At 38.5% G+C, this 24,209-nt stretch overlaps 1 protein-coding gene across 1 annotated transcript in view; it reads right to left on the reverse strand.

Annotated features, from left to right (window-relative positions):
* dsf (nuclear receptor dissatisfaction) overlaps window positions 1–20,899 on the reverse strand; it is a 38,010-nt gene extending 17,111 nt beyond the window's left edge. The window contains exons 1-5 of the mRNA XM_074129582.1: window positions 20,545–20,899; window positions 17,814–17,886; window positions 15,110–15,310; window positions 12,567–12,647; window positions 12,322–12,483 (exon numbers count right to left, since the gene is read on the reverse strand). Coding sequence (XP_073985683.1) covers window positions 12,322–12,483; window positions 12,567–12,647; window positions 15,110–15,310; window positions 17,814–17,823 — 454 coding nt within the window. The 5' untranslated portion in view covers window positions 17,824–17,886; window positions 20,545–20,899. The remainder of the gene's footprint in view (window positions 1–12,321; window positions 12,484–12,566; window positions 12,648–15,109; window positions 15,311–17,813; window positions 17,887–20,544) is intronic.
* Window positions 20,900–24,209: the final 3,310 nt, after the last annotated feature.

A 24,209-nucleotide genomic window follows, 5' to 3' on the forward strand; every position in this document is an offset into this window, starting at 1 on the left:
GAAAGCTGCTCTTTCAATACATACTTTTAAGTTGTTCCATTCATCCTCTATATTATCAACAGTTGTCATTTTTGATAAATATTCTTGGAGCCTGTTTTGAAATAGATTTTGAATGCTTGGTTGTTGTAATAAATATACTTTAAATACTTCCTCTTTATCACCTGGCTTTTTTTTATAATTTTTCCACTTTGCCATCAATTTAATTTTGCCCACAACTAAATAGTGATCCGAATATATATCCTTTCCTCTGTGAACAGTTACATCTTCTACCTGGTTCTTCATTTTTTCATTAACAATAACATAATCTAACAGTGACCTGTGTCCTCTTGCACTCCATGTATATTTGTGTATATCCTTCTTCCGAAAAAAGGTGTTCGATATTTTTAGTTTATTGTATGTAGCAAACTGTCTTAATTCTCGGCCATTCCCATTAACAGTTGCTTCACCAAATGAACCAACAACACCCGATATGGGCTGATTACCCACTCTTGCGTTTAAGTCACCACAAATCATGACATGGTCCACTCTGTTTACTTTATCTAGCTCCCTCTGCAGATCGTCATAGAATTGTATAGTCTCTTCTTTTCTTCCCTCTTCAGGGGCGTAAACTCCAATTAATGTTAAATATCCTCTAAGTATGCGAAATCTACAAGTTACTATTCGTTGATTTACATAGGTGTAACTCGCTACCTTCTTCTTCCATTTACTGTTAATCAATATTGCTACACCACTGCTAGCCCGCACTTCTTGATTAACTCCACTATAAATCATTGTAAAATCCTTTAATTCTTTCGTTCCCTTTAACTTCTTCTTCGTTTCAGTTATGACTGCTACATCAATGTTTTCCTCTGCCAACACATTATTTAGCTCTTCTTCTTTGTTACTCAGAGATCTTACATTCCAGGTTGCTACCTTCATTCTATCCGTAATTCCTAAACGTTTATCCTTGACTCGCCGAGGTCGTTTATCCGAAAATCCAGCCGGGTTTTTCTTATTGTGAAGAGATTGAGTTAATTAATTTTCCCCAGAGTAGGTAACCGGCCTTCTGCTGGGTAAGTCTAGCGGAGGGGCTGCCTCCTCACAGCACCTAGACTTGCTGGAATGCTTTATTTCGGGGTTATTCTCCCCCTAGATGAACTGCCTTCACCATGGCTAAGAGCTTCATCTACCCTTAAAAAGTCTAGGGAGAAAAAAGGAAAAGGATAGGATATAGGATAAAATTAAGATTTGAAAGGACGTAAGGATTAGGCCAACGGACAGTTGCTCCTTTAGTCGCCTTCTACGACAAGCGGTGGACACTGCGGGTCTATTCTACCCCCGAACCCGCAGGGGGATAAATTATAATTAATACAAATATATGTATATCATACAACGAACAAGAGTAAATGAAGTATTATTTAAGTGAAAACAAATGAATACATTTTACTACATGAGTATTTGGAGGTCAGAAAGACTCAGGAGGAACAGGAGAAGTGAAGGATTAGAGACTGAGTTTTCAGAATAAGGAGTGAAGGAGCGTCACGAATATCTACCGGCAAAGATTTCCAAGGAAAGAGGCTTGGTGGAGGAAGAATTTATGAATTTATACTTTATTCATTTCTGGACCTTTGGAAGAATTTAAAGATGATAAGGAAAAAGCTGTGACAGAAATGCACCACCCAGGATTTAAATTTGAGAAATTTAAAGGAAGGTGTTTGGGCTTTAAAAAGCGGAAATATAAACATGGAAGTTGGGCAGTATTGTGGAATATTGACAAGGAAATTGTAGCGGCCAACTCCCCGATAAAGACACTTTAATCCTACGTTTCTATTAGCAGTTTCTCTGCATATTCCAAAAATATATCTTGAGAACAGTTTAACAAAAACTTTATTTTCTTGTGCCTAGAGAGTGTTCCATAATCCAGAAACTCTTTTAAAAAAATTTTTTTGGAAAATTTACAGCAGAATAATGAAGATTTTAAGAAAAAAATGGAACCTTTGGATTTTTGAACAACCAGGTTCTCCCAAGATTAAATAACTGCCAAGCAGGCAGAAGGATATCCAGGAATAAAGTAGGAAGTTAAGGGAGCGATTCGACCGTGGGTTTGGAACCGATCAGAGTCATTTAACTTGAGCATTATTGATGTGATTTATACCAACCTGAATTATTTGAAATTACATTTGCAGGCTGAGCTAAAGGACAAATAAATTAGGAAGTCTTCAGGGTAGGGATGGAATGTCAAATTGAAGAATATAGGAGAGAATGAAGCAGCTTGAAGGATAACAGAGAGAAGAGGAAGTCGGAAGATATTTGATAAGTGACCCATTGGAAGCGTTAAGAGATGAATGATATAACCAAAGGAGGAAATGTAAGTGTTTAAGTAGACAGAGGAGAGGCTGCTGGCAAAGTTTCTCCGCCCCACAGGTATGATCTCACGAAAAGTGGAGTGGAGGCACTCAGTGGTTTATTTTAGTGCCACAGAGTATCGAGTAAAGAAATAAGTGACGATAATCAACTGATTAAATGGACCTAAATTGGAGAATTCAAACTAGTGATAAGGATGTTACGGTCATGTTTAGCATGATGGGTAGACATAAAGGCTCCAACAAAAACTTAGGCGCCTGAAATGGGGTGAAATCTCAGTGCCAAGCTGGGAACAGATTCTACGATTTTTATAGATTTTTCAGTCAGCGGCGGCAGTTACCAACAGGGAAAGTAAAGGGGGCTCCCTTCAAAGAGATTTTACTTGAAAAAATAAAACACGAGGAAGAAGATGAAAATTGGAAGAAAAATGGCGAGTTTCTTTTTCTGCTTGGATTTAGGGAGACGAGGATGTGGAATTGGAAAGGAGGTGGAAGGAAGTGGAAGGCCACTGGCAGCTGAATACCCCTTCACTTCCTGTTGGTCCCCACCCGACTCTCTTTTTCTGTAAGTAAGGCTTCAATTGGTTAGAGTAGACTTACTGAGTAACAGATTAGGGCCAATTATAATCTTCTTCTTTTTGCTGAAAGAAGGTGCTGTCTAGAGCCAGCCAAGCAGTCGTAATCAGTAAAAAGGGTTTTAGACGGAGCCCAACTCCCTCCTAGTCCTCCAAGGATTTTCAAAACAAACCCCAATCTTTACAATTTTCTTTTTTTATATTTTTTCTTTCTTTTAGCCCACCATTTCCCATTGAGAGTACATCTTCCTGAAGAGTTTCCTTTCACTTCACTGACCATTCCTTTCACAGAAATAACTTTGCTTTCAGGGTACACTTCTTAACCCTCTCTCACCAGCAGAACTTTTTCTCTTTATTCTGTCCTTCAGGAGCTTTTCTGATAAATAAAGGAGTAAAAAGCTCTTAAAAGCAGCTTTTGACCAAACTAGTATGTTTTCCTTTTAAACAGTAATTTTTAAGGAGCTTTCAATTTTTGCTTCAAAAAAAGACTCAAGGATACTTTGATCATATCAGCATCTTCAGTACCATTCGCTAATTCCCGTAGATTCGAGCGGTTTCAAATTGCTTTTTTGTCCTGTATTTGTCTACCATGCAAATTTGATCAAGTTGGGCACCAAAGCTGACACAAGTCTCTCCGGTATTCTTATAAAAACAAATTTTCAATTTAAAAACACTGTACCAGAATTCGTCATTTATGGCCAGGGATTTTTTTAAACTCGGCATTTCATTACAAACAAGGAGATGAAGAAATCCGATGCTAATCGGATGTCAAAAAGAGGTAATAAAAAGTTATGTTGAAGAATGGTATCAATCAAGAGTTGTTTTGAAATCGCAAATTTGACCACCATCACTGTTCCGAACAGTTACGGGAAGTGAGGATTTTATTTGAAGAATTTTCACAGGAAACCTCATGTGCTCAAGGGGACCAAAGGAAGTGTCAAGTTTGAGATTTCGCTTCACCAACCACTATTCACAAATACAGAAACCAATTCGAAAAACTATTTTTCCGGTCTTAAGGGTTTCAGAAACTTTGAGTTTTTCTTCATGAGAGTAGTAATAAATTGAATGAGAACTCTAAAACGCTAAAGCAACAGTTGAGGGAAAAAAACCCCTGGTGTTTCAGGCCTACTGGCTTTAATTTGTCGCACCGAAGTTACAAAGTAAGACCAGCTGAAACTGAAGCCACACCTAACAAATGTGTAAATAAGTACTGACCACATTCACCATCCATTCGCACAATTACGCGCAGTGTGCAGCTGATCCGATGTAGAATGTTTGTGCAGGAGCGGTTACATCTAGTTATATTGATTTGTAAATGTTTTACAAGAGGCTAGCCTCTAATAGACGGCGTATCTATTCGCAATGTTTACAAACCTAGCACGCCTCCACCAGCGCGCACTTTGGCCTTATCTATAGGCCTATCTATGTCCAGTTTCCGGAACTCCAGGTTACCATCATCAAATCCACGGGTTCCCGAAACATACTTCCATTCATCTCGTTCTCTCTTCATAAATCGGGTTCTTCTTCAAAAGTATCAAAATTGCATAATATCAAAAAATGACTACAACTAAATGTCCATCATAGAAAGAATTCGGCTGGCCACTTTTTTGTCCCTCTGACGGTATCCCAGCCCACACAAACTGAAACTTTCCACTTCAGCTTACCCTTAGGCTCTGCTGAGGGATACGGCTCCAACGATTCCCTTTAAACCAACGGCGAACTCGAAGATCTAAAAGTTGTCCTTGAAATATTTTAACAGCAATATTCTTCTTGAGGCAGTTCTGGAGCACAGGTTAATATGAGGTCTCAATATTAATTTAGGAAATCCTTTGAATGTAACCGGAAGCGATACTTTTCTAGATTTATTGACTACTTTTTTTTCAAATGAATTCTAGGTTGAAGAAAATTTCATTTCGTCAAAAAAAAAAATTGGAACTTTACACGTTGAATTCTTTTTGTTCTAATTATTCCTTCTCAGCAAAGCAAATCATAAATAATAATTGTTGAAAAACAAAGTTATATTATTAATTAAATTGATGGATGAACTGGTGGTTGCTGACATTGCTCGCTATCGAGTTACCAACTTGCAGATACGTAATGTCCGGGAATACAAGTAAACCCATTGATTTTCGCTTGTATTATATTTAAGGATCTACCTGATTCGCTTGAAAGTGTTTTTTGAAAATTGTTTTTTAGAGCGAAGGTATGAGACATCCCTCTAACGTGCCTCTTTTTATTTTTGTGAAAACTACTATTCCCCCGCCGGTAATGTAATAGTGGTTTTACTAAGTGGCTGAAGACTGAAGATTTGTAATTTGCTTTACTAAAATTTAACAGGACGAAGTAAAAAAATAAATTTATTCTTAAATACTTGGTACTTTGCGTGTCTAGGTCTAAGTTGAAAAGAGGGAGAGATAGTCTAATCAGGCAGAGTCCAAATATTGTCACAGTCACTCCTTGTCACTGTTTCCAAGTTGACAGTTCGCCGGTATACTCGTGTGTGTATGTGTATGTATGTGTGCAGTCACATCCAAGTGGAGGCGGGTCGTGTCAGTAAGAGGTGGTTGCACCCTCAGATGTTACAGCAGGATAGTGGCGGTAGCGGAAATTGCGTCAGGCCTACACCAAGTTCTTTGCATACCAATTAAAAGGGTTTTCCTCTTGGTCGTCAACTGTTGGAATAGACGGTTCCCAAGTTACGTCATAGAACAGCATAAAAGTGATGTGGGCGCTGTTAAGTTGCCGGCTGGGTTTCTGTTTGACAAAGACTTCATCACTTGGATGTGCCTTCCTAAAAAGACCCCAGCTAAAGCGGCAGCAACTCTCATTTACTGACTCTCAATTCCAATTAGCTCTGTTACACAAAAACGAAGACCTTTTTTACTCGCTTTGCATACCCGCGAACTCTTGATCTCCTCTCAGGATGGTCAATAGCCATCGTAAAACTAAAACAAATACCTTGAAGCAGCTCCTTTCTAACTCTGTGGCAGGTGTTATTTCTGTGACCAAGAATGTTTAAATGCTCACAAGTCTTTCCGGAACCCAAGTGCTCTGAAGATGTCTAACTAGCGTAATATTGACAGAATCTCATTGGGATCATCGTACTATCGACGCAAAACTTGTCGCCCTAATTAAACGGCTATAGCGTGCCCAGGAGTAGCAGTGAAGATTTCCGTTCTTCTTGTAGCGGCTTTTCGTTATCTCACCAACTAAAAGTTAGAAATATTCAGAGCATAACCAAGTTGCTAAAATGATTTTGTCAAGGGGATTCGCTTTTTGATTCACCCAAAAGCTACGAAAACCTGGGTGTAGCAAAATTTAGGTAATTGCTCGAAACTTACAATCCGTACCACATTAATAAAATGGTATAGTGAAGAACCTACCTGAACTGCCCAAAAAACAACACTGAGGAATTAAAAAACTTACAAACAAACTTGAATAAAGAGAATTTGGACAAAAGCTTGTTTCCCAATTAAAAATATTAAATTTGAAATTTAAAAATGTGATTTTCCATTTTCGTCACGATTGCCCTACCAACACACATTCTTAAAAAATATACATATTCAAACCAATTCTAAGTACCTCATTTTCGTTACTTAGAAACCTAAACAGGGATATTTTAGCCTAATAAATTAGGAACAGAATAAACTGTCCTTCAACAATACTGGCTTTCCCTAGAGGTAGAACTAGTTTCACTCTTATATGTATTCTCTGCCAACAATGGAGGAACTGATTTATTGTTTCACTAAGACTAAAGGAACTGTTTTCATCCGAAAAAAATAAATTACTGGAAGAAAGATTTATTTTACTAAATTAAGATCTCGTTTCAGTATGCTTTAAAGAATTATTTATTTAATTTAAAAAGTGGAAATAGCACAGAAAGTAGGTGCTACAGTCGCCATTAACAACCGAAGAGGAAACCAGTGTAGTGATCAGTGAGTTAACGCGCGCGTTTTGTTTTTTATTGGCCAGTTGGTGCAAGGCTTAGGAGTTGGAAACGTTTCGTTGGCTAACTTTGCAGAACAGTGAGCGCGAGACTCGCTAGGGGATTGGACCATAAGTTATATTGAGTGGAGAAGTGTTGATTAGAAGGAAGCAGTTCTGGAGAACATTGACGGCAGTACGGAGCCTGGAATCTCTGCTCTGGACGCACCAGTACTTTACTATTCAACACGTTCGTGCTCTCCTTATTCTCTTTTTAGAGATTTTAATTTTCTCCGACCATATGGCAATCTTAGATACCTGCAGAAAAGAAGATTGACTTGACGAGACTAATTTATAATATACATATATTATTATTTGTTTTAGTTCATTTTATTTCGTAATTACAATACATGGCCTCAAAATGTCCGCGTTATTTTGTATTTTTCTTCCTCATTTATCAATAAAAATTTTGTGTTATTTCTAGTATACTATTAAATACTGTATAGTATTTGAGTCCTGTATTTGTGTGAGATTTGAGATCATCAGTACCAAAATAATTAAAAAGACAGTTATGAAAATAAAATGAGAAGGAGTAAGAATTCCGGCACTTCCGTTATTTAAGGTAAGCGCGCTGAAACTGTATCTTTGGATATCCTTCTCTCTGGTCAATTTTCTCTGGTAGGAAGTGACGACCAGTATTGAAGGTAGTCGGTGCTGACTTGAGCTGAAGTTGGTACTGCTGCAAATTGCTGCTTTCCTTTATTTGATTTTATCAGCGCTAGTATATTTATTATTGTATCCCTCATCGGATTCGTACCTTTATCCATCATCAGTAGAATAATCAGTTTGGTTTAGAGATTTCTTTGTAGGATAAAATCAAAAATATTATTCAGCACTGCGAACGCATCCCTTTTACTTTTTTTATTAATATTTTTTAATATTGTTCATTCTGAGATTTCGTTCATTTCTTCGATTGGATATTTAAAAAAATTAACCTGGCACTGTTTTTAAGGTTCACACCATTTATTCCACTACTCCTTACCCTCTCATCTTCCCACTGCCAGCAAACCTGTTTCTAAAATCAATTTGAGTTGATAGTGTAACAGAACGATGAGCTATAGATGATTATAACACTTCTGCAATCAATCAATAAACATTATTCGGTGGAACTGATGATCTGTTTACTTTGTGGCCATTAAGTGCCGACCAGCGAAATTAATGGATTCCCGGCGAGAGGAGGTTGAGTGTGTAGACAGCTACATAATTAGATGGATACATTTATACATTATGCCATAATGAACTTTTTAATATGTCCAAATATGTGGTTATACGTTCAATTATGCTGATGTTGGTGCCCAATATTTGTTAGTGTAGCGCAGCGTAGTTATTACAACTGACCTAATATCTCTGGCTCTTTTATCATCAGATCATTATGATCATCACTGAACACTTACGGTCCACATCAGTACAAGATTGAAATAACAATTCTAATGACGCTTTAGTTTAGGAGTTACAAGCAGTTAAAATTTGTATACTTAAAAAGTCGCCTAATTTAGGTTAATTATCTCTCTCCTGTAGAATAGGCTGTCCTGAGGGAGTGTAGCACTCCCTGACTTCTTAAGGGGCCTTCACTGGATGGCCGCTGTTTAAGAAATCAAACCATTGTACATGCGCTGGCGCTAAGTCAACGCACATACTTAATGTACATTCATCTTTTTTACTTATTGTACTAGCCTTGCTGTACAGTTGTAAATTCTTTAAAAAAAATGAAAAAACCCTGAGTAAAGTATACACCCTGAATAAAAGTTACAACCATTATTAGCAAAGGTTTGTTTGTAAATATTGATCGGTTGCCAAGTAGACTTGATTACATGACAATCTAAGTGAATCCAACTTGTGATGGTAGGTTTCCTTAGAGCTTACAATTTACAAGTTCTTCTCTAGGTGGTTGGCTTTGGTCTAGATTTGTAGTTAGATAGACGATGGAACATTGAGACACAATTCTTGCAGCTCCGTATAGGCATGATTCAAAACTTAATCCTCTTTGGTGGTCCGGCAAGAGGAACTGGATGGTTGGTCACACTGTCGAGGAGGAAAGCGAGCGGAAGTCTGTGGGAACGAGACCAGGCTGGGCTTGTCATCACACTGGCCGGCCCCTTCCAATCAAACTAATTCTCACTTTTCACCCTTTATCTATATTTAATGATACCAAATCCGATCAACTCCGACTCACAGCATCCTTTCACCCAAAACAATAAATATTTTAATACATTCATTTTTTGTCTCTCCCACTCTAAGTAAGCTGCGATCATCTTAAATTTTCGAAATTGTGATTTCACCAAAAATCTCTTTTTGGGTCCTCTGAGTACATAGAAGTTGTTTTTTAGAAAATTACTTTTCTATGAGTGAACAAAATATCTCACAAAGAGATAAGGTTTATTAAAACTCAAGCTAAAATCATTCTCTCTACTACTCGTATTACTATTAATATCTTACCATAAGGAATGTGATGGCTAATTTTCGAAATTTTGTTTCCTCTTTAAACTATAACTGAAAGTGAGCAAAGTGACTTTCACAAATGGTCTGCGAGAGAGCTTTCCTCGGCCCTCAGGAAGTTTGCAATCAGCATAACTAAAGGATGAAAATGATGGAAAGTTCCAAGTTCATATTTAAAATTGCCCTTCGAGACTTTGCAATGAGCTTTTGTACAACATCAGACAGCCGGAAATGCCTATTATTTGCGGTTTTAAGGAATTTTCAGAAAAACGTTACCAAGATTTTCTTTAAACATATTGGTGGGCGTCTTCGAACCTGATTGAACCAATGAAACATTGTTTCAGGCGATGATGGAGATTTCCTTATGATGATGCTGGATCCAAGGAGAACCGAAGTCAAGGAACCACTTGAAATTTTGGCTACTTTTATCACTAAAGCACCCAGTGTTCAAGAAAAATAAATCTAAAATTTAAAACAACTACAACTTTTCTCGACGAAAGGATGAGGTGAGTAAAAGTCTTGTGAGTGTGCAGTGAGGAGTTTTTCTACTGGGAGGCCTCAAAACGGATATTCTTACGATACACGGACTCATTTTGCAAACATTTGACACTACCTCTTACTGGAAGGTAGAAATTCCAAAGAAACCCCAAAAATAATGCGACAAGCACCAGTCTGATCTATGAGAATATATCGTAATTTACTGTTATATCATTTCGGCGGGAATGGGGGGGGATTTACGCCCCATTTTTCACCTTCATTTTGAATTGCTAACAAAGGAAAGGTGCGATAGTGTAAGGGTAGGGGGAGTCGAGTTATTCTCGCCGTTCAGGGCGTTGAATGGAATAAATGTGATAAATGTGAACTCGGGGCCGCCTGCAGCTTCAATTTCAGAATGGAGGGGGGTCAAACTGTACCATTGTGCTTCCTTATCGGCCGGCATTGTTACTTGTAATTTGCTATCGATATGTCGACATGTATACCTAGCGAACGGGCTGTCTTCTAACGTTGGTCCTATGGGATCCCTAACAGCTGTAACAAATGGCATTGCCGGTCTAAAAAACGATGTGTACTATCTAATATTTCTGTTAGGGCTGTTCTCTCGTAGCAGATACAATTTGATTTAATAATCTCTGCTGGAGGTGCGGCTGATGCTGCTGCTGCCAAACCAAATCTTCTCTTTGCTGCAAGTTTCTGTTTCTAACCAGATTTAGAAATTTTATTTTCATTGAAAGCCATGCGCACCATTCTTAACCAATCAAACTCTTGTTAAATTTTCCTTACCACACAAAATTAGGTACATTAGGACCTTACTGGGTTGTATTCCTTAAGAAAGGCCAACAATTAGGAGTGGTTCGCCGCAGATTTGCAAACAAAACTGGCAAGTTGGAACATGTTGGAGGCCGACAACTGCTTTGTGGTTGGCAGACACGGTTCCAATATTAGTAAATTATCTGCCACACTCTTGGACCAAATTCAAAACCAAGATATTCCAATTAAATGTTTTCTGGCTATTTAGCTTGCCAAACTTGGTGAAATTAGTTGGCACAGTTTGTGATTAATAACAAATTCATTCTGTATAGAAAGAAAGCTCCAGATCAACAGATTTCCTTTAATTAAGAATTCTAGTGTTTAATGTGGCTCGATACCTGCTGGAAGGTATTATATTGGTGAAGCCTGTGTTGTGCTGTAAGCCAAGTGTAGAGGAGTCAAGCTCATCATGGCAGCTCCAGGAGATCCCCCCAAAATTCAGTTTTCCAAGGGAAATGTTTTACATGAAAGTGATAAGCATTTCGGGAAGGAATTTCCTACCATCTCAATAGAAAATGGCGCAAACGCTGGTAAAACTGACCTTCCCTAATCGCGATTCCCGTTTACGAAATTGTGCCTTTTGACATTATTACTACTTCTAGCGGAACCTCAAAATAGTTTTAATTCCGAACGTCAGACAGGATTGTTACACTTGCTTCTCTTCCTTAAAGTAACCAGAAGTCTTCGTGTCCCCTCCATTTGCTTTACTTTTTCGGTCGCTGAATTGTTATGTTTGGTTAGAAAGTATTAAAAAAATCTGCATTTACAAAATTTTAATTTTAAAAAAAGTGCTCGTTATTTATTAGGGTCGATCGTCAAATGATCAATCAAATCGATGGCCCAGAACCTTGAGGCGAAAACAAAAAAAAAAGTCCATTTAATTGAGTACTAGTAAAGAAGTTTTATAAACAAATAATTAGTAAAGTACGTACTACAATAATAAGTTGAAGTTGAATAGATGCTACTCTCTACTGAACAAATATTTTGTAGATGAAAATGGCCAGCATAGTGGTCTATATCATCTAATAAATTCTAAAAAATAATTCCATTAAACACATACTTTTCCGAATGTTTCTATATGGCTGAAATTACGAGCGGAAGTATTAATGAAATGTTGGGTTCCGGCTGATTTGTCATTTTACCAACCCCGTATAATTAATTTTTTAAACTGTTAGTTTTTGTTACGGAGATTTAAATCCAGCAAAATCCTTGTGCTGTAAATGATAGGCGATTATTTTCCTCCGGAAGTTGTACAATGTACTTGGCAATAATTACGAAAGGATAAAATTAAAGAGTTGATTTTCTTAAACAGATGCTTCAAGGGATCTTGTCCAACTAAGTCTTCCCATGGTATGGTATCTACCAATTTAAATTCTATTGTTACTGTGAACTTAACTAATGAATTACTATAAATAATTTCAAATAAGAGCATTGAAAACTGAGTTGTGTGAGGGTATGGAGTAATTTTGATGAAACAGTATCCAATATGGCGAATTAGCTGGATAACAAAGGGAGGAGAACCAAGTCGTGAAATGAGTGGGGGATGCTTCTCAAGAAAATTTGCTAAGATGGTGGCATTTGGCTCAAATTGCTTGGAAAGCATTAGATTATCAAGAAGAAGGTCTGTGCAAGAGAAGTAATGTTTGGTGATGCTAGTGAAACTGGTGCCAGCTTACCGTCCTTATTCATGGCAGACTGAAAGCACTTGGTGAGTCTGCAAGCGCGGCACTGATTCCTGTGAGTCTTGTCGATCGGGCAGCGGCCCTTCAGCTCGCCCTGCGCCTTACACGTGTATACTCTGTTACGATGGATACTTCTCTTGAAGAACCCTGAACAACCTACCAAACAAAGGGCAAACGATTAGAAGGATTTGAAAATCTCAACACCTTAATAAACAATTAAATAAGTTTGAATGGCTAACCGTCACAGCTGTAGATGCCGTAATGTTTACCGGAACTCCGGTCGCCACAGACTTTGCAAGGAATGTCCAGTAGTCTGTCCCCTGCACAAATAAACACCATTCCCAATATCAAGACTTAGTTTGAAAGTCCAGTGAGTCACTCACACCACTTTTCCAAATCACTATTCCCAAATTACATTTGTATTAAAAAGATTTTTTGCTCCAATGATATTTAAGTTCACTTTGATAAGATATTTTGATAAAGTAGCGAGACGTCACAATTCCAAAGAACCTCATAATATCATCAGCATTCCCTGAGAAAGCAATTCAAATCAAAGTGATAAGACTAGCTTTCGTTACATCTAACTAAAGAACAACTACATATCGTTCCAATACGGATGTTAGTCCGATATAACTCACTGTTACTTTTTACTGCTCCACTATAATTTTACTTTCGCAACACTTTAATATCCAGCAGATTTCTTTAGCAGCTTTTCTAACCAATGTATTTCGCCTGCTGCTCCAAATAATGGAGGCATATTCAAGTTTACATCTCTTGATCATATAAAGACTAGTCAAGCTTTTGAGTTCTTTGAGCCCTTGTCTTCAATAAGTTAAAAAAAAAATCCGGTAAATGATTCTACGGTAAAATTTTAAGCTTTCAGAAACATCGAATTCGTAAATTGTGGAAAGGGAAATCTCAGCAACTTCCGCTCAAAACGTGTTTTTCCGGTGAAAACTCCGAAAATCCACTCAACACGCTCAAGAACTTCCTATCGCGAACCGGAACTGGAAGCAGAATATATAGTACAGCTGTAAAGTGAATGACGTCAGTCTTCATGACCCTCTATTGGAATGAGTGTGGAGGTGAGGACAGTTGGGAGTGTGGGAGAGGTTGCCAGCTGGAGTCGCTAAATGCATTAGGAGCCTCATCGAGCCTCAGGCCATTCTCGTACTAACACTGCCTTCCTAACAACAAATCTATTCATTTCCACGTCGCACTTTATTCACTCACTCCCAATGTTTCCAACTTCCCGCCAGTATCCATAACTTCCGCCACGCAACTTTCTGCTCCATTCTAGATTCTAGCCAAATATGTTCATTTGTTACTGAAGTTCTGAGTCCGAAAATCTCAGCTAGACCATGTGCTCTTCGAGATAAACATTTGCTAAAGGATCCGATATTTATTTGAATAAATTTTACTTCCGCTGGTCACTACTTGATTTCTTTCTCTAGGTAAGAGGAGTATTGCAGTCGTGACAATTTCAATTTCAAGTTATCACCGGGAATATCCGTTTTCAGGGCTTTACAAATTGGTACATATGCCTCCATTCGACTGCAGAGTGCTTGCTCAGCATAACACAAAAACGTAAAAAATAAATTCAAATTTGTTACATATCCGGTTTAGGTGTGGGATCGTAGGACAGAAAAAATCAGCCGACCGGAAATGCAAGTTTACTTTCAGCTTTTTAAAATTTTTCTCGAAAGTTACGTACGATTTTCTTGAAACTTGGTGTGTTTATTGCTCACACGATTTCCACAACTTTTATTTGAAGTCTTCTCCGTAAAAACTCTTTAGAGCGAGAGGTAGCGCACCGGCTTTCTATCCAAGTTCCACCGCTTCTGCTTCAATTAATTAAGTGAAAATAAGAATTCAAAATGTAATGAAAATCAGAAATTTGAAGAAAATTATCTAACCGGAAATTCTATTTTAAATGAAAAGTTTTTGAAGATTTTGGCGATTTTTTTTGGAAATGGAACTTTTCCACGGAGCGAAATATTAAAGTGGTGCAAATCGGAACTTTCAAGAAGATTTAAGTAGTTTAAGTCGTGAGTGTGATGACGCCACTTCCTCCTTTCTCTTTCCGCACTGAAATAGGGAAGCATTGCGATCATATCAAATTAACTGGTACTAGTTTTAGCCCAAAATATCCGTTTTGAGCAGTCTAGGCTAAAAATCAAATGGTTTCTGCCCGCCTTTGGGGTTCGAACTCAGCCGAAATAAAACACCTACGAAAGTTCAAATTTAGTATCTGATGGGTGTGGGGCCCCCCCGACACCAAGTGCCATTTACCTAATCACTATTTTGTGGCTCAGCCGAGTGAGCGAGAGGGAAACATGTCAGCTCTTCTCCATCTTGGTTCTCTTTTCTATTCATAATAATTATTATTTTCGTGAGTGATTCCAGAGTTGGATTAACTGTTGGATTTTTATGGGGATTTTTTTGGATTAAGTTCTTTTTTTTGGGCGGACTCGCTCTGGAGTCTGAGAGGACAGCTAAAGTGATTAACTTACTTTTCATCTTATTTCCCACCAATTTACATAAACCGGAAGCGCCTCTTCCGGTTACTAGGAGTAAGAGAAAGTGAAAATTTACTTTTGAGACTTAAATGAGCCGAAAAAGAAACGGTGGGTGCTGAAGAGGTCACAGTTTGAGAACAGCTGGTGACGTACTTCAAGCTCTCAGCTTAAAGTTAAAAGCTCACTGCAGTTTTGCGATCTCAGCGGGCGCGCATTTAACTTCTTATACGAACAACAGACAATGGAGCCGCGAAGGTAAGTACCTTTCTGAGGCACAGATTTCTCCCACCGTCTTTCTTCCAACTGGGCCGAACAGAGGGTCTCTAATCTAGTACAGGAGTCCTCTTCTTCTACGACCGTGTAGTTCTTTATATAGCGAACTTCTTCGATTGTAGTCTGCCCGTTCTCGAGCACGATGCCAGCCTTCTTCGAGTCGTAATTCCTGGTCTCCAGGTCCGGCTGAGCTGCAAAAAAAAAAAGTTCTTAATGATAATTCTTTTCTTGATTGTCCCTGTCATAACATGCTTCCTGCCCGAAATCAAGAACATATCACTGAAGGTAGATCCGAGACTGTTCTGAATAGAGGAAAATCACTGACCAAAAACTAATTTTTCTGGGATAAAAGTTGAAATAGAAAAACTGGGTATGAAGAGATTTAGAAGAAACCGTCGGGTCCAGATTCCAAAAAATTTAAAAAAGAAAAATTCATTTAATTAGAGCTTGTTATGGTTAAGGAATTTTAGCAACTTAGTTGTACTCCTAAAGTCCGTACATGACGTCGAAATCGGAAGCGACCCATTAATGGAACCGTTTTCATCAAATTTTAAAAAATTGCGAATTTCTACTTCCGCCTGCAGGAGTTTCTTGGCTAAAGTCCTAGGGGGGTTGGGGGTCAAAGAAAATTTAAATTATGAGCTTCTACCGTATTTCCGTTTTTCGGCTCGGCTTGTTCCCGCACTTTGTGAGCCAAAACAAGGAAAAGTCAGGGTGCCAGAAACTTGACTAAACACGAATTTGGCCCTTTTGCCCGATCTTGGGGACAAAAAGATTCACAACTCTTCCGTGGCAATACTGTTCGAAGTTTTGGTTTCATCCAGCAGAGGAGAAACAGTTCTGGCTATCTAACCAGAGATGCAGCCCCATAAAAAAAATGGCTGGATGTCTTGACAGAAGTTTGGATGGGTCGAGATTTGTTATAGAAGAATTCCAAGTCTATATTCTTGGAAAAGAAATTATTTTTGGAGCTTCTTGGGATGCTGTAAATGAGGAAACAATCTGTCAAAAAAAAAGATGTGCGCCATTCTCGAACTGTCCTGTTCGTGTTGTTTATAGAGTAAATAAAGAGACGGTGAATATGTGAAATTAGAGGGCGTGAAAGGGTAATGGTAGCGGCGGGGGTGGAGGGAAATAGAGGAGCTTGACACCCTCCGTGAAGGTATCTTACGGCCGAGTTGGCCGCACCCTCTCATTGGCGTCTACCAATCTTCTCCTTGCCTCCTCCCTCTTTAGCACATTTAATGCTCTTATCTGGTGATACAAATAACCAAAAAACAACCCCCTGCAGAGAGCGCACTCTCTCTGGCAAATCACCGAATAATGGGAAGGAATTTCCCAGAATAACAATCTCACGCCACAATGAAAAAGGAATTTCTCATTCCTCTGAGGCCGAAATAACAGTTTGTTCTTTGTTAATTTACTTTTCACAAGAGCAAATCAGGAAGAAAATTTGGATTTGAAAAGTTTGCGGTCGCAATTGGCGTATTGGATTTACTATCGTCTGAGTTGGCATGAAATAAAGAGGCCACCATTCGCCATTATTCTCTTCTCCTTCCAGTGGCAACTGGAATTTCTCATTGCGCCAGTTTTCATCAGTTTTGAAGTCAACTGATTTCGCCAAAATGGTTTTTAGAAAATGATTTGTGTTTAGGTGAGTACCTGTGTGAGTGGGTATCTGTGTAGGTGAGTATCTCAAAAATATCTCAAAACTAAAAGTCGCAGGAAACTGAGATTTTATATTTCGACTGAGACCTACCAGGGCTGGGGAAGGAATGATGAGGATTCTTTCTGGAAGCATAGTGATAAAACGGCTTCACTTTAATAACTACAGGGGATCTTGCTTTGACCATTTGAGCTGCACGGATTACTAATTTCTGGCCAGGAGATATGAGCCTAGTAGCCAAGTTCGGGATGTATAGTTCCTTGTTGACCCACCTGGTCTAAGTAAAGCTGTAATAGCTGATTCTTAAACAGTACTAGTAAAGTCCAACGGGGTTAAGAATGACTCACTTTTTTGTTATTAGCCACTTTCTTAACGTTGGAAGGGTGGTTAAAAGAGATAGGACTACTGCTATAAATAACCCACCTCAGCAAAAGTTTCGTTGGGTTGAAATGTGTCAAATCTTTCAAATCCAAAGATTGTCAATAATAAAGTGAATTAATCTTGCATAGAAAGTAGTTTAAAACGTAAATAAGTCACACCTCTTTCAGAGTCGCAAAAGAAAGGCATTGCAAACAAAATAATGCGCTACATGAGGTGGAACTTTAAAACAGGGGTGTTTTCGAGTAGTTTCTCGATGGGCGAACTATCACATCTGAACTTTATACAATAAGATAGGGAAATGCTGCTCGGCCCAAATGATCTTTAGTCAATAGGGAAAATAGCTCCTTCACTGCATGATAATTCAAGAGCACACAGAGTCCGACTCTCAGGTGTTTGAACTTCTTCCCTGATCCAGATCCTTCCAACTAAAGGATAACTTATTCCCAACACGGTCCATTCATCGGAGTAAAGTTTTGGCACCACAGAACTTCCGTCCAAAAAGGAATTATCAGCATAATGATGAGCTGAAGTGATTAATAAAGCAACTGTCTCTAAAGAATAAACGACTAAGCCTTATTTTTATCAGCATTTAAGGAAAACACCAAATACGCAAACTTCGTAATCGTTTAGTAATAAAATCTCATTACCTGTGCCCATGCTCGTGGTAATCAAACCTTCCTCATTTTGTCTGCGATGCCCACACACTGTAGCAGAAGTTTCCTGTCAAACAGATGATCATTTACTAATTCAAACGGTTCACCTGACTCACCTGACTAACCTAAAAGACAATGCCACTCTTCAATGACATACAACTGTCAACAAAACCCTGTCACATATACCAGATAGATATACATTGACCTACAGATAGGTAGGATAGACTGGAACCTAGTCTAATGACGTTTATTTCATTTCTGATGTTTGTAGATATTTATCAGTTTTAAGGTGGTGCAAAGCTCTAATTCATCCAGTCGGACCATAAACTCACAGTCAGCGTTTGTAAAAATAAATATTTAAATTCAACTAACAATTACACTCTCAGGAATTGCGGAAAATTTAGAGAACTAAGTCGAGAAATTAAACAAAAATTTGAGTACTTCCGGTTGAAGAACGCTGATTTTTAGCAACTCGAGGATTCGAGGATCTGTTTTATACTCGGTAATATTAGGACAGTATCTCTCACTGGTCTGACCCTTTCAAGGGATTTCTACCCACTTAATTCTCCGAGAAGTGCCCTTATCGAATTGCAATGTGTTAGAAGAAAAGTCGGAGAACTTACGTGTGCAATTAGTGCAATGCCAAGTAAATCCTGGCCACTGTTTTTCCGAGGAAGTCTCCGACAAAAAGAATCTCTATTTAAAGCGGTCCAGCGAGTTGCTCCTTTTCGAGCAGCCAGGCTAATTTGTAATCCCCCCCTCTCTTGACGCTCAGACTGACTGCTCTCTCTCTTTCTAAAACTGGCAACAACTACGACCCCTTAAGATCCAATCTAACTCTCAACCGTCAACACTGGCATCCGTCTTTTTCCATAATAGGCCTATTCAATCAATTGCAATCAACCTATAAAGCGGCTTACTTCGATCTCCCAAACAAAACCTAAATGCAACAGACTTTATCACAGGAACTAACTCTTTCCAAAAGCTGCAGCTAACAATTTACTTTCAAATAAACTGCGGTTGTATCTATCACTGGTTGCATCCTTACCGCCCTATTCACTGTAACTGCATCTTAAAGGAGCCAACGTCTACAGTTTACATACCAACACTAGACATAGACATAGAATAGACATATACATAATTTATTTGTTTCAAGAAACATATCTCGTACAAAGGAGTTTGGTTTAATAGTTATATGCAAAAATAATAATTATAATTTTTTCCATCAATTTTCAAAAGAAATAATAAATAAGTAAATAAAATATATAACACATGTAGAATAATAAAATAAAAGAATGGAAATATATAAATATACAACGAATGACCTAAATATTTACTTTTAATAGAAATAAAAAATAATAATGCAAATAAAATATAAAATAAATAAATACATAGATTACTATGATAAAACTATTCATTTCTTATAAATGCTCTCAACTTGAGTGACCCTACTATATATCGTATGTTACAAGTACAATAGATATTATTGGCCAGATCTTTGTCTTGGATTTCCAGCAATTTCGTTATTTTGTCACTTTGTCATTCACCCCATTCATATATTTTGCCAGGTACTGCAATCTTAAAGGTTCATCCATACAAAAGGCATTCTGTCAAATACTGTTCTAAAATTCTCTGACAATTGGCATTTACATATAGAACAGTTCTCCGACCCTTCAAATTTATGGTGTACCCCATTCCAATATATCTTAAAATATTTATAATTATTTATCCTCAATTCACTAATCAACCTCCTTTTGACTATAATTTGAACAAAATGTAAATATTGTTCTCCCAAACCAAAAGTTGTTAGATTTCGGTAATAAATATTATAATTTGAATTTATAACCGCTTCAGAATCTAGCGACTTATGGTGGTTCAATTACGTTCGAGGTTTCCCTTAGTATTGTCTGGATATCCTGATTCAAAACCCATCCGGATCCCACCGTATCTAGTTTGACTGAACCAGTTGTAGCACAGATCATTACGCGCCCAAGTGTTAACCACTTTAAGTCTTTCATAACACAGTCTGGGTAACCTAGATGGTGGCATGGTAAGTATTCTGTGCAGGCAGCGCCAAGCAAGCGTTTCACCACTTCAGCTTCTACATGCCTCAATCCTAGTTCCATTCTCGCAAAATGCATTGGAGTAGTCCGAGGCCAATGGTAGAGCGTTTAATAGAATCTATATGGGATCAATTCCAATCTACGACAGTGTAACGGCCCCCAAAGTTCGGGGGCATAAAGTAAAACAGGCGTAACTATAGGATTACAGAGCATCATTTCTGTATCAAAAGATTTAGATTTTGCCTTACTTAAAATGCGTCCGACAATTGCTGCCGCTATCATAGCTTTTTTAGTTAAGGAATCAACACGTACCAACACTACACTACTAATCTTTCCTGGAATGACGAATGCTCCTTTTAAGTCAGTTATCTTACATTACTAACTCAAGTTCCCATCCATATCTGTCTTTCCGAATCTCTCTACACCAAAATACAATGTTCCCATGTCTACATCCTCATCCTCATCCATAATTTCACCTCTATCCAATCGTCGAAGAGACAGTTCTCGCAATCAACTTGGTCGACTAGCGATTAGCAACCTCCATTACGCTTCTCGCCTCATTTATTAGCGCATTGCACATTAGTTTAGTTGTAAATATTTCATAAAAAATAATAATTAATATTAAAAATAAAACTTGGAAAACTTAAATAAATAAAACTAACCTGCAGAAGTAGTAGATGCGTGGACGGCGGCCGGCGGCAGTGCAGGGCAATCAGGAAGGGCAAATTAATTAATTTGTTTTTCTTTTCTATGGTGAAGCGAAAGTTCCTGTTTGGATTCTGGAAATCTTTTTCGCTGGACCGAGATGTTGTTAGTTAAAGTGTTAAAACTTAACTGTGCCACGAGATGGTGGAAATGTGCCCTTTATCTGTATATATCTTAGTGTGTGGGTGAGTTAGTAGAGGTGAACTGTAATCCGCTGTGTGAGAGTAGGGTTGAAAAAAGTGGGCGTGGCCTGGCAGAGTTGGGCGTGACCTGAATTTTCAGCCTCCAATAAGTTGTCCGCCCTTCCCCTCAGCTGGTGGCCTACTGGCTCTTAGCGTCCCGTTGTCTCTCTGGCAACTTCACCGCTATCTGATGAAGTGAGTCAGCTAGGGTTAGTGTTGATGCCTTCAGGGTGGCGATAGCGCGAGAGGTTACCACTTTGCCGCCCGCCGCACCCCGGCTACTCTATCTTTTCTCTCGTGATCAATTCCCCTTCTCGCACTACTCCTCCACTACTCTTCTTCTCATCGCTCACTGACCGTACGGCAGAAGTGAAGGTTGAATGATAGGAAGCGAGTGATTAGAGACTGAAGGAGGCTGTCAGCTGTTGGAACGGCAGTAAAGTTCTTCAAGCCGCCTCACGGGAGACCCTTGTCTAAAAGCATTTAGAAAGTCCTTCGAACTACATCATCAACAGAACCGCAAGAATCTCCCCCAACTTCGCGTCCCAACCCAGTATTCAAGATGCTGTGTTTTCATCAATACATGGAAGATAAAATACCTGACTGCAAATGTTAACAAGTTCCTTGGCTAAAACAAACACAAAACAGCTGTTTGGGATTTTAAAAAATCCGGCCCTCAAATGTCGGCCAGAATGAAAACGTAATTTTGGGAGAAGAATTGCAAAATGTCACAAGTACTTATGGCGCCCTGTCGCGGGCAAGTTCAGCTCTAATTGCTGGACTTCAATCTATCATAAAAGTTTTTCTATTTCATCTGGTTTTTTTTTCAGGTTTCAACATTTACAATTTGTCGAATTGCACACATTGTTCTTACCCCTATGAGGAAGTATTGCGATCGTGCACAGTTTCTACTCTGCGTTTCCTCCGGAAATTCCTTGTTGAGCTCCCGTGACTTCACAAAGTGGAGCGTAATAAAGATAAATGATAAATATAGCATGATCCACTTTAATTGTTTGTCAATGTGTCATGACTAAACTATTCAAACTTTGACATCGCTTTCATTTTTCTGTCTCGCGACAATGGAGAAAGGTTACTGAACTGTCCCGCAACAGAAAAATGCTCGCCATCTCCGACAGTCTGTCACCTGCAACATTACAACTAGATCAGATTTACTGTTCTTAGATCTGTGTACCGAGCAGATTACCACTCGTAATACTAAATTGTACATTAAAACCTAGGATAACTTAATATTAAGCTGGAGTTAAGGTCATCTGTAAGTTTATGGTCATTCTGCGCCATCCTTTTTTAAAATTAAGCTCAATCACATTAAAGTTTTTCTGGCAACATGATCCTCGGGTATAAAGTACAGTTTGTAGGTCCATATTTAGACTAATTCTCACAGAGATATCACAATTAACATAATATCATAAATACTCGTAATAAATTGAGTACATGTGGATTCAAGCAGAATCAATATCATCTGGGAAATCCAGGGCGGCAGAACCAGAGATGTTGAAAACAAAAGGGAAGGGGTCACTTGTTGACGCGACATCCTGTATTCGGAGCGTGTTGACAGATTAGAGACTCTGGACGAGCGACCCGGCACGTTCTACGTTAAACAAACTGATACCCTAGCGACAATACATCCTGACCATGTTGGCATTACGTCCCGGCTGGAGCAGACAACTGGTCAACCCTTCTCTCAACATTGTCTGTCTGCCAGATCGTCTTCTCCAGATACTGACAAGTGGGCAACTGTTTGTGTAGATTTGAGTGTGAAACCTCAATGCTCAGTTCTATCAACCTAACCTAACCTAACAATAACAAAACATTCATGTATTTGATATTATTTTCTGTACTTCCTCTCCCCCTTCTCCCGTCCATGTTGTTCAGAAGGAATAACAAACCCCCCTAGAACAAATCGAAACGAAGGAATACAATATGTTCTGCTTCTTGTAACACTTTACCTGACACTTCACCTATTTCTATATGATACGTATATCCAACTGTTATCTCCTTCGACATATCTCACGATTACTAGTGTAAACCTCTACACATTTTACATAGCAATTCGAGGAGAACGGAATCCATTCTACAACTCAGGCAATAAAGAAGAGGAGTGCCCACAGGCCAATTGACAGTTCTTGCCAATAAAATAAAAGAACAAATTCTGAGTCTCCACCATCACCACCACCATTGCACTATTAAGGTCATTCAAATTGCCCTTTTTATGTAAAATTTTTATCTTAGAAAGTTCCCAATCGCAGAAACCTTTTAGTTGTTCATTATGAGATTTAAAAGTTATTAAGGATATAATGTAGCCAAGAAAATTCAAGAGAATTCTGGTAAAATTCATATTGAAGAAAATCTTTACTCGGGCTTTTTTTTAATTTTACATTTTGAAGGAGCAGTGAGTTACTCCATCTAGAGATGTGATTTTGGTAGAAGGAGAATGTTCCACAGAAAGAAGTACTTGGAGGAAACTGAATAATGTAAAATCTCAAACAAGAATTTGATGTTACGTATTAGGGGCAACTTTAGGTGGTGAACATTGCTTCCTGATGGGCAAAATTACTAACAATTACTAATAGTGATGGTCGCCCCAAAACTTGGTGTGGCAAAGTAAACACTGAGACATAGTTCACATGGATGATGTTAAGGTTTGGGTAATTAAGTTGTGACACATTTAGAAAAAAAGAAAATCGATCATGATTATACTAAAGTTGGTATCCCTGAACTAAGAAATTTCGATTGTTCTATATCCGTCTAGTACTTGGCAGTTACAGAATGGCCGCGGTATATTTGTAGCTATGGTTTTAACATTTTAATCACATTGGTAGTTGAGTTGTGGAGAAGCTGTGACGTCACGAATAGTTGAGCATTTATTTAATTAGACTCACAAAGAAGATGAGTAAGATTCATTGCAAACTATCTCTCTCTAGAGTACTAAGATAAGATAAAATCTAATAACAAAGACTGCGTCTTAACTCTCTTAAGAGAGTCGTATGAGTGTTCAAATCAGTTTTGTCCTTGATTTTTGTTTCAAGAATAAAGTTCCGGGACGGTTCAGTTGCAATTCCGGTACGGGGCGCACACAGTTCCTTCTGATTGATAATAACAATAAATAGAGAACAACTTCGCTTCCCCCGCCGCGACCAAATTGAACGCCCCTAATTTATGTACCAAGGCATTTCTATCTGTTTGGCGGCGGAGAAAATAAAAATTGATGTGCTCCCTCTCTCCTTGAAACAGATTCTTTCCCATCTTCAGGCATTGCCAGGATTTCTTTATTGGTTCATGTTTTCTTAGAATCCCCGACATTCATTTTGCTTTGTTTACGTATTTACATGTTAAAGTGAAATTGCCTAGGGTAGCGCTCTCTCTTAAGGAACTGGAAACGCGCCGACCCTGCAGGCTAATTCTACCCCCAGACAGCGCCC

This window comes from Rhodnius prolixus, unplaced genomic scaffold (assembly GCF_049639745.1).
Source record: "Rhodnius prolixus isolate KJV_2025 unplaced genomic scaffold, Rpr scaffold_15, whole genome shotgun sequence".
NCBI classification, from domain to species: domain Eukaryota; kingdom Metazoa; phylum Arthropoda; class Insecta; order Hemiptera; family Reduviidae; genus Rhodnius; species Rhodnius prolixus.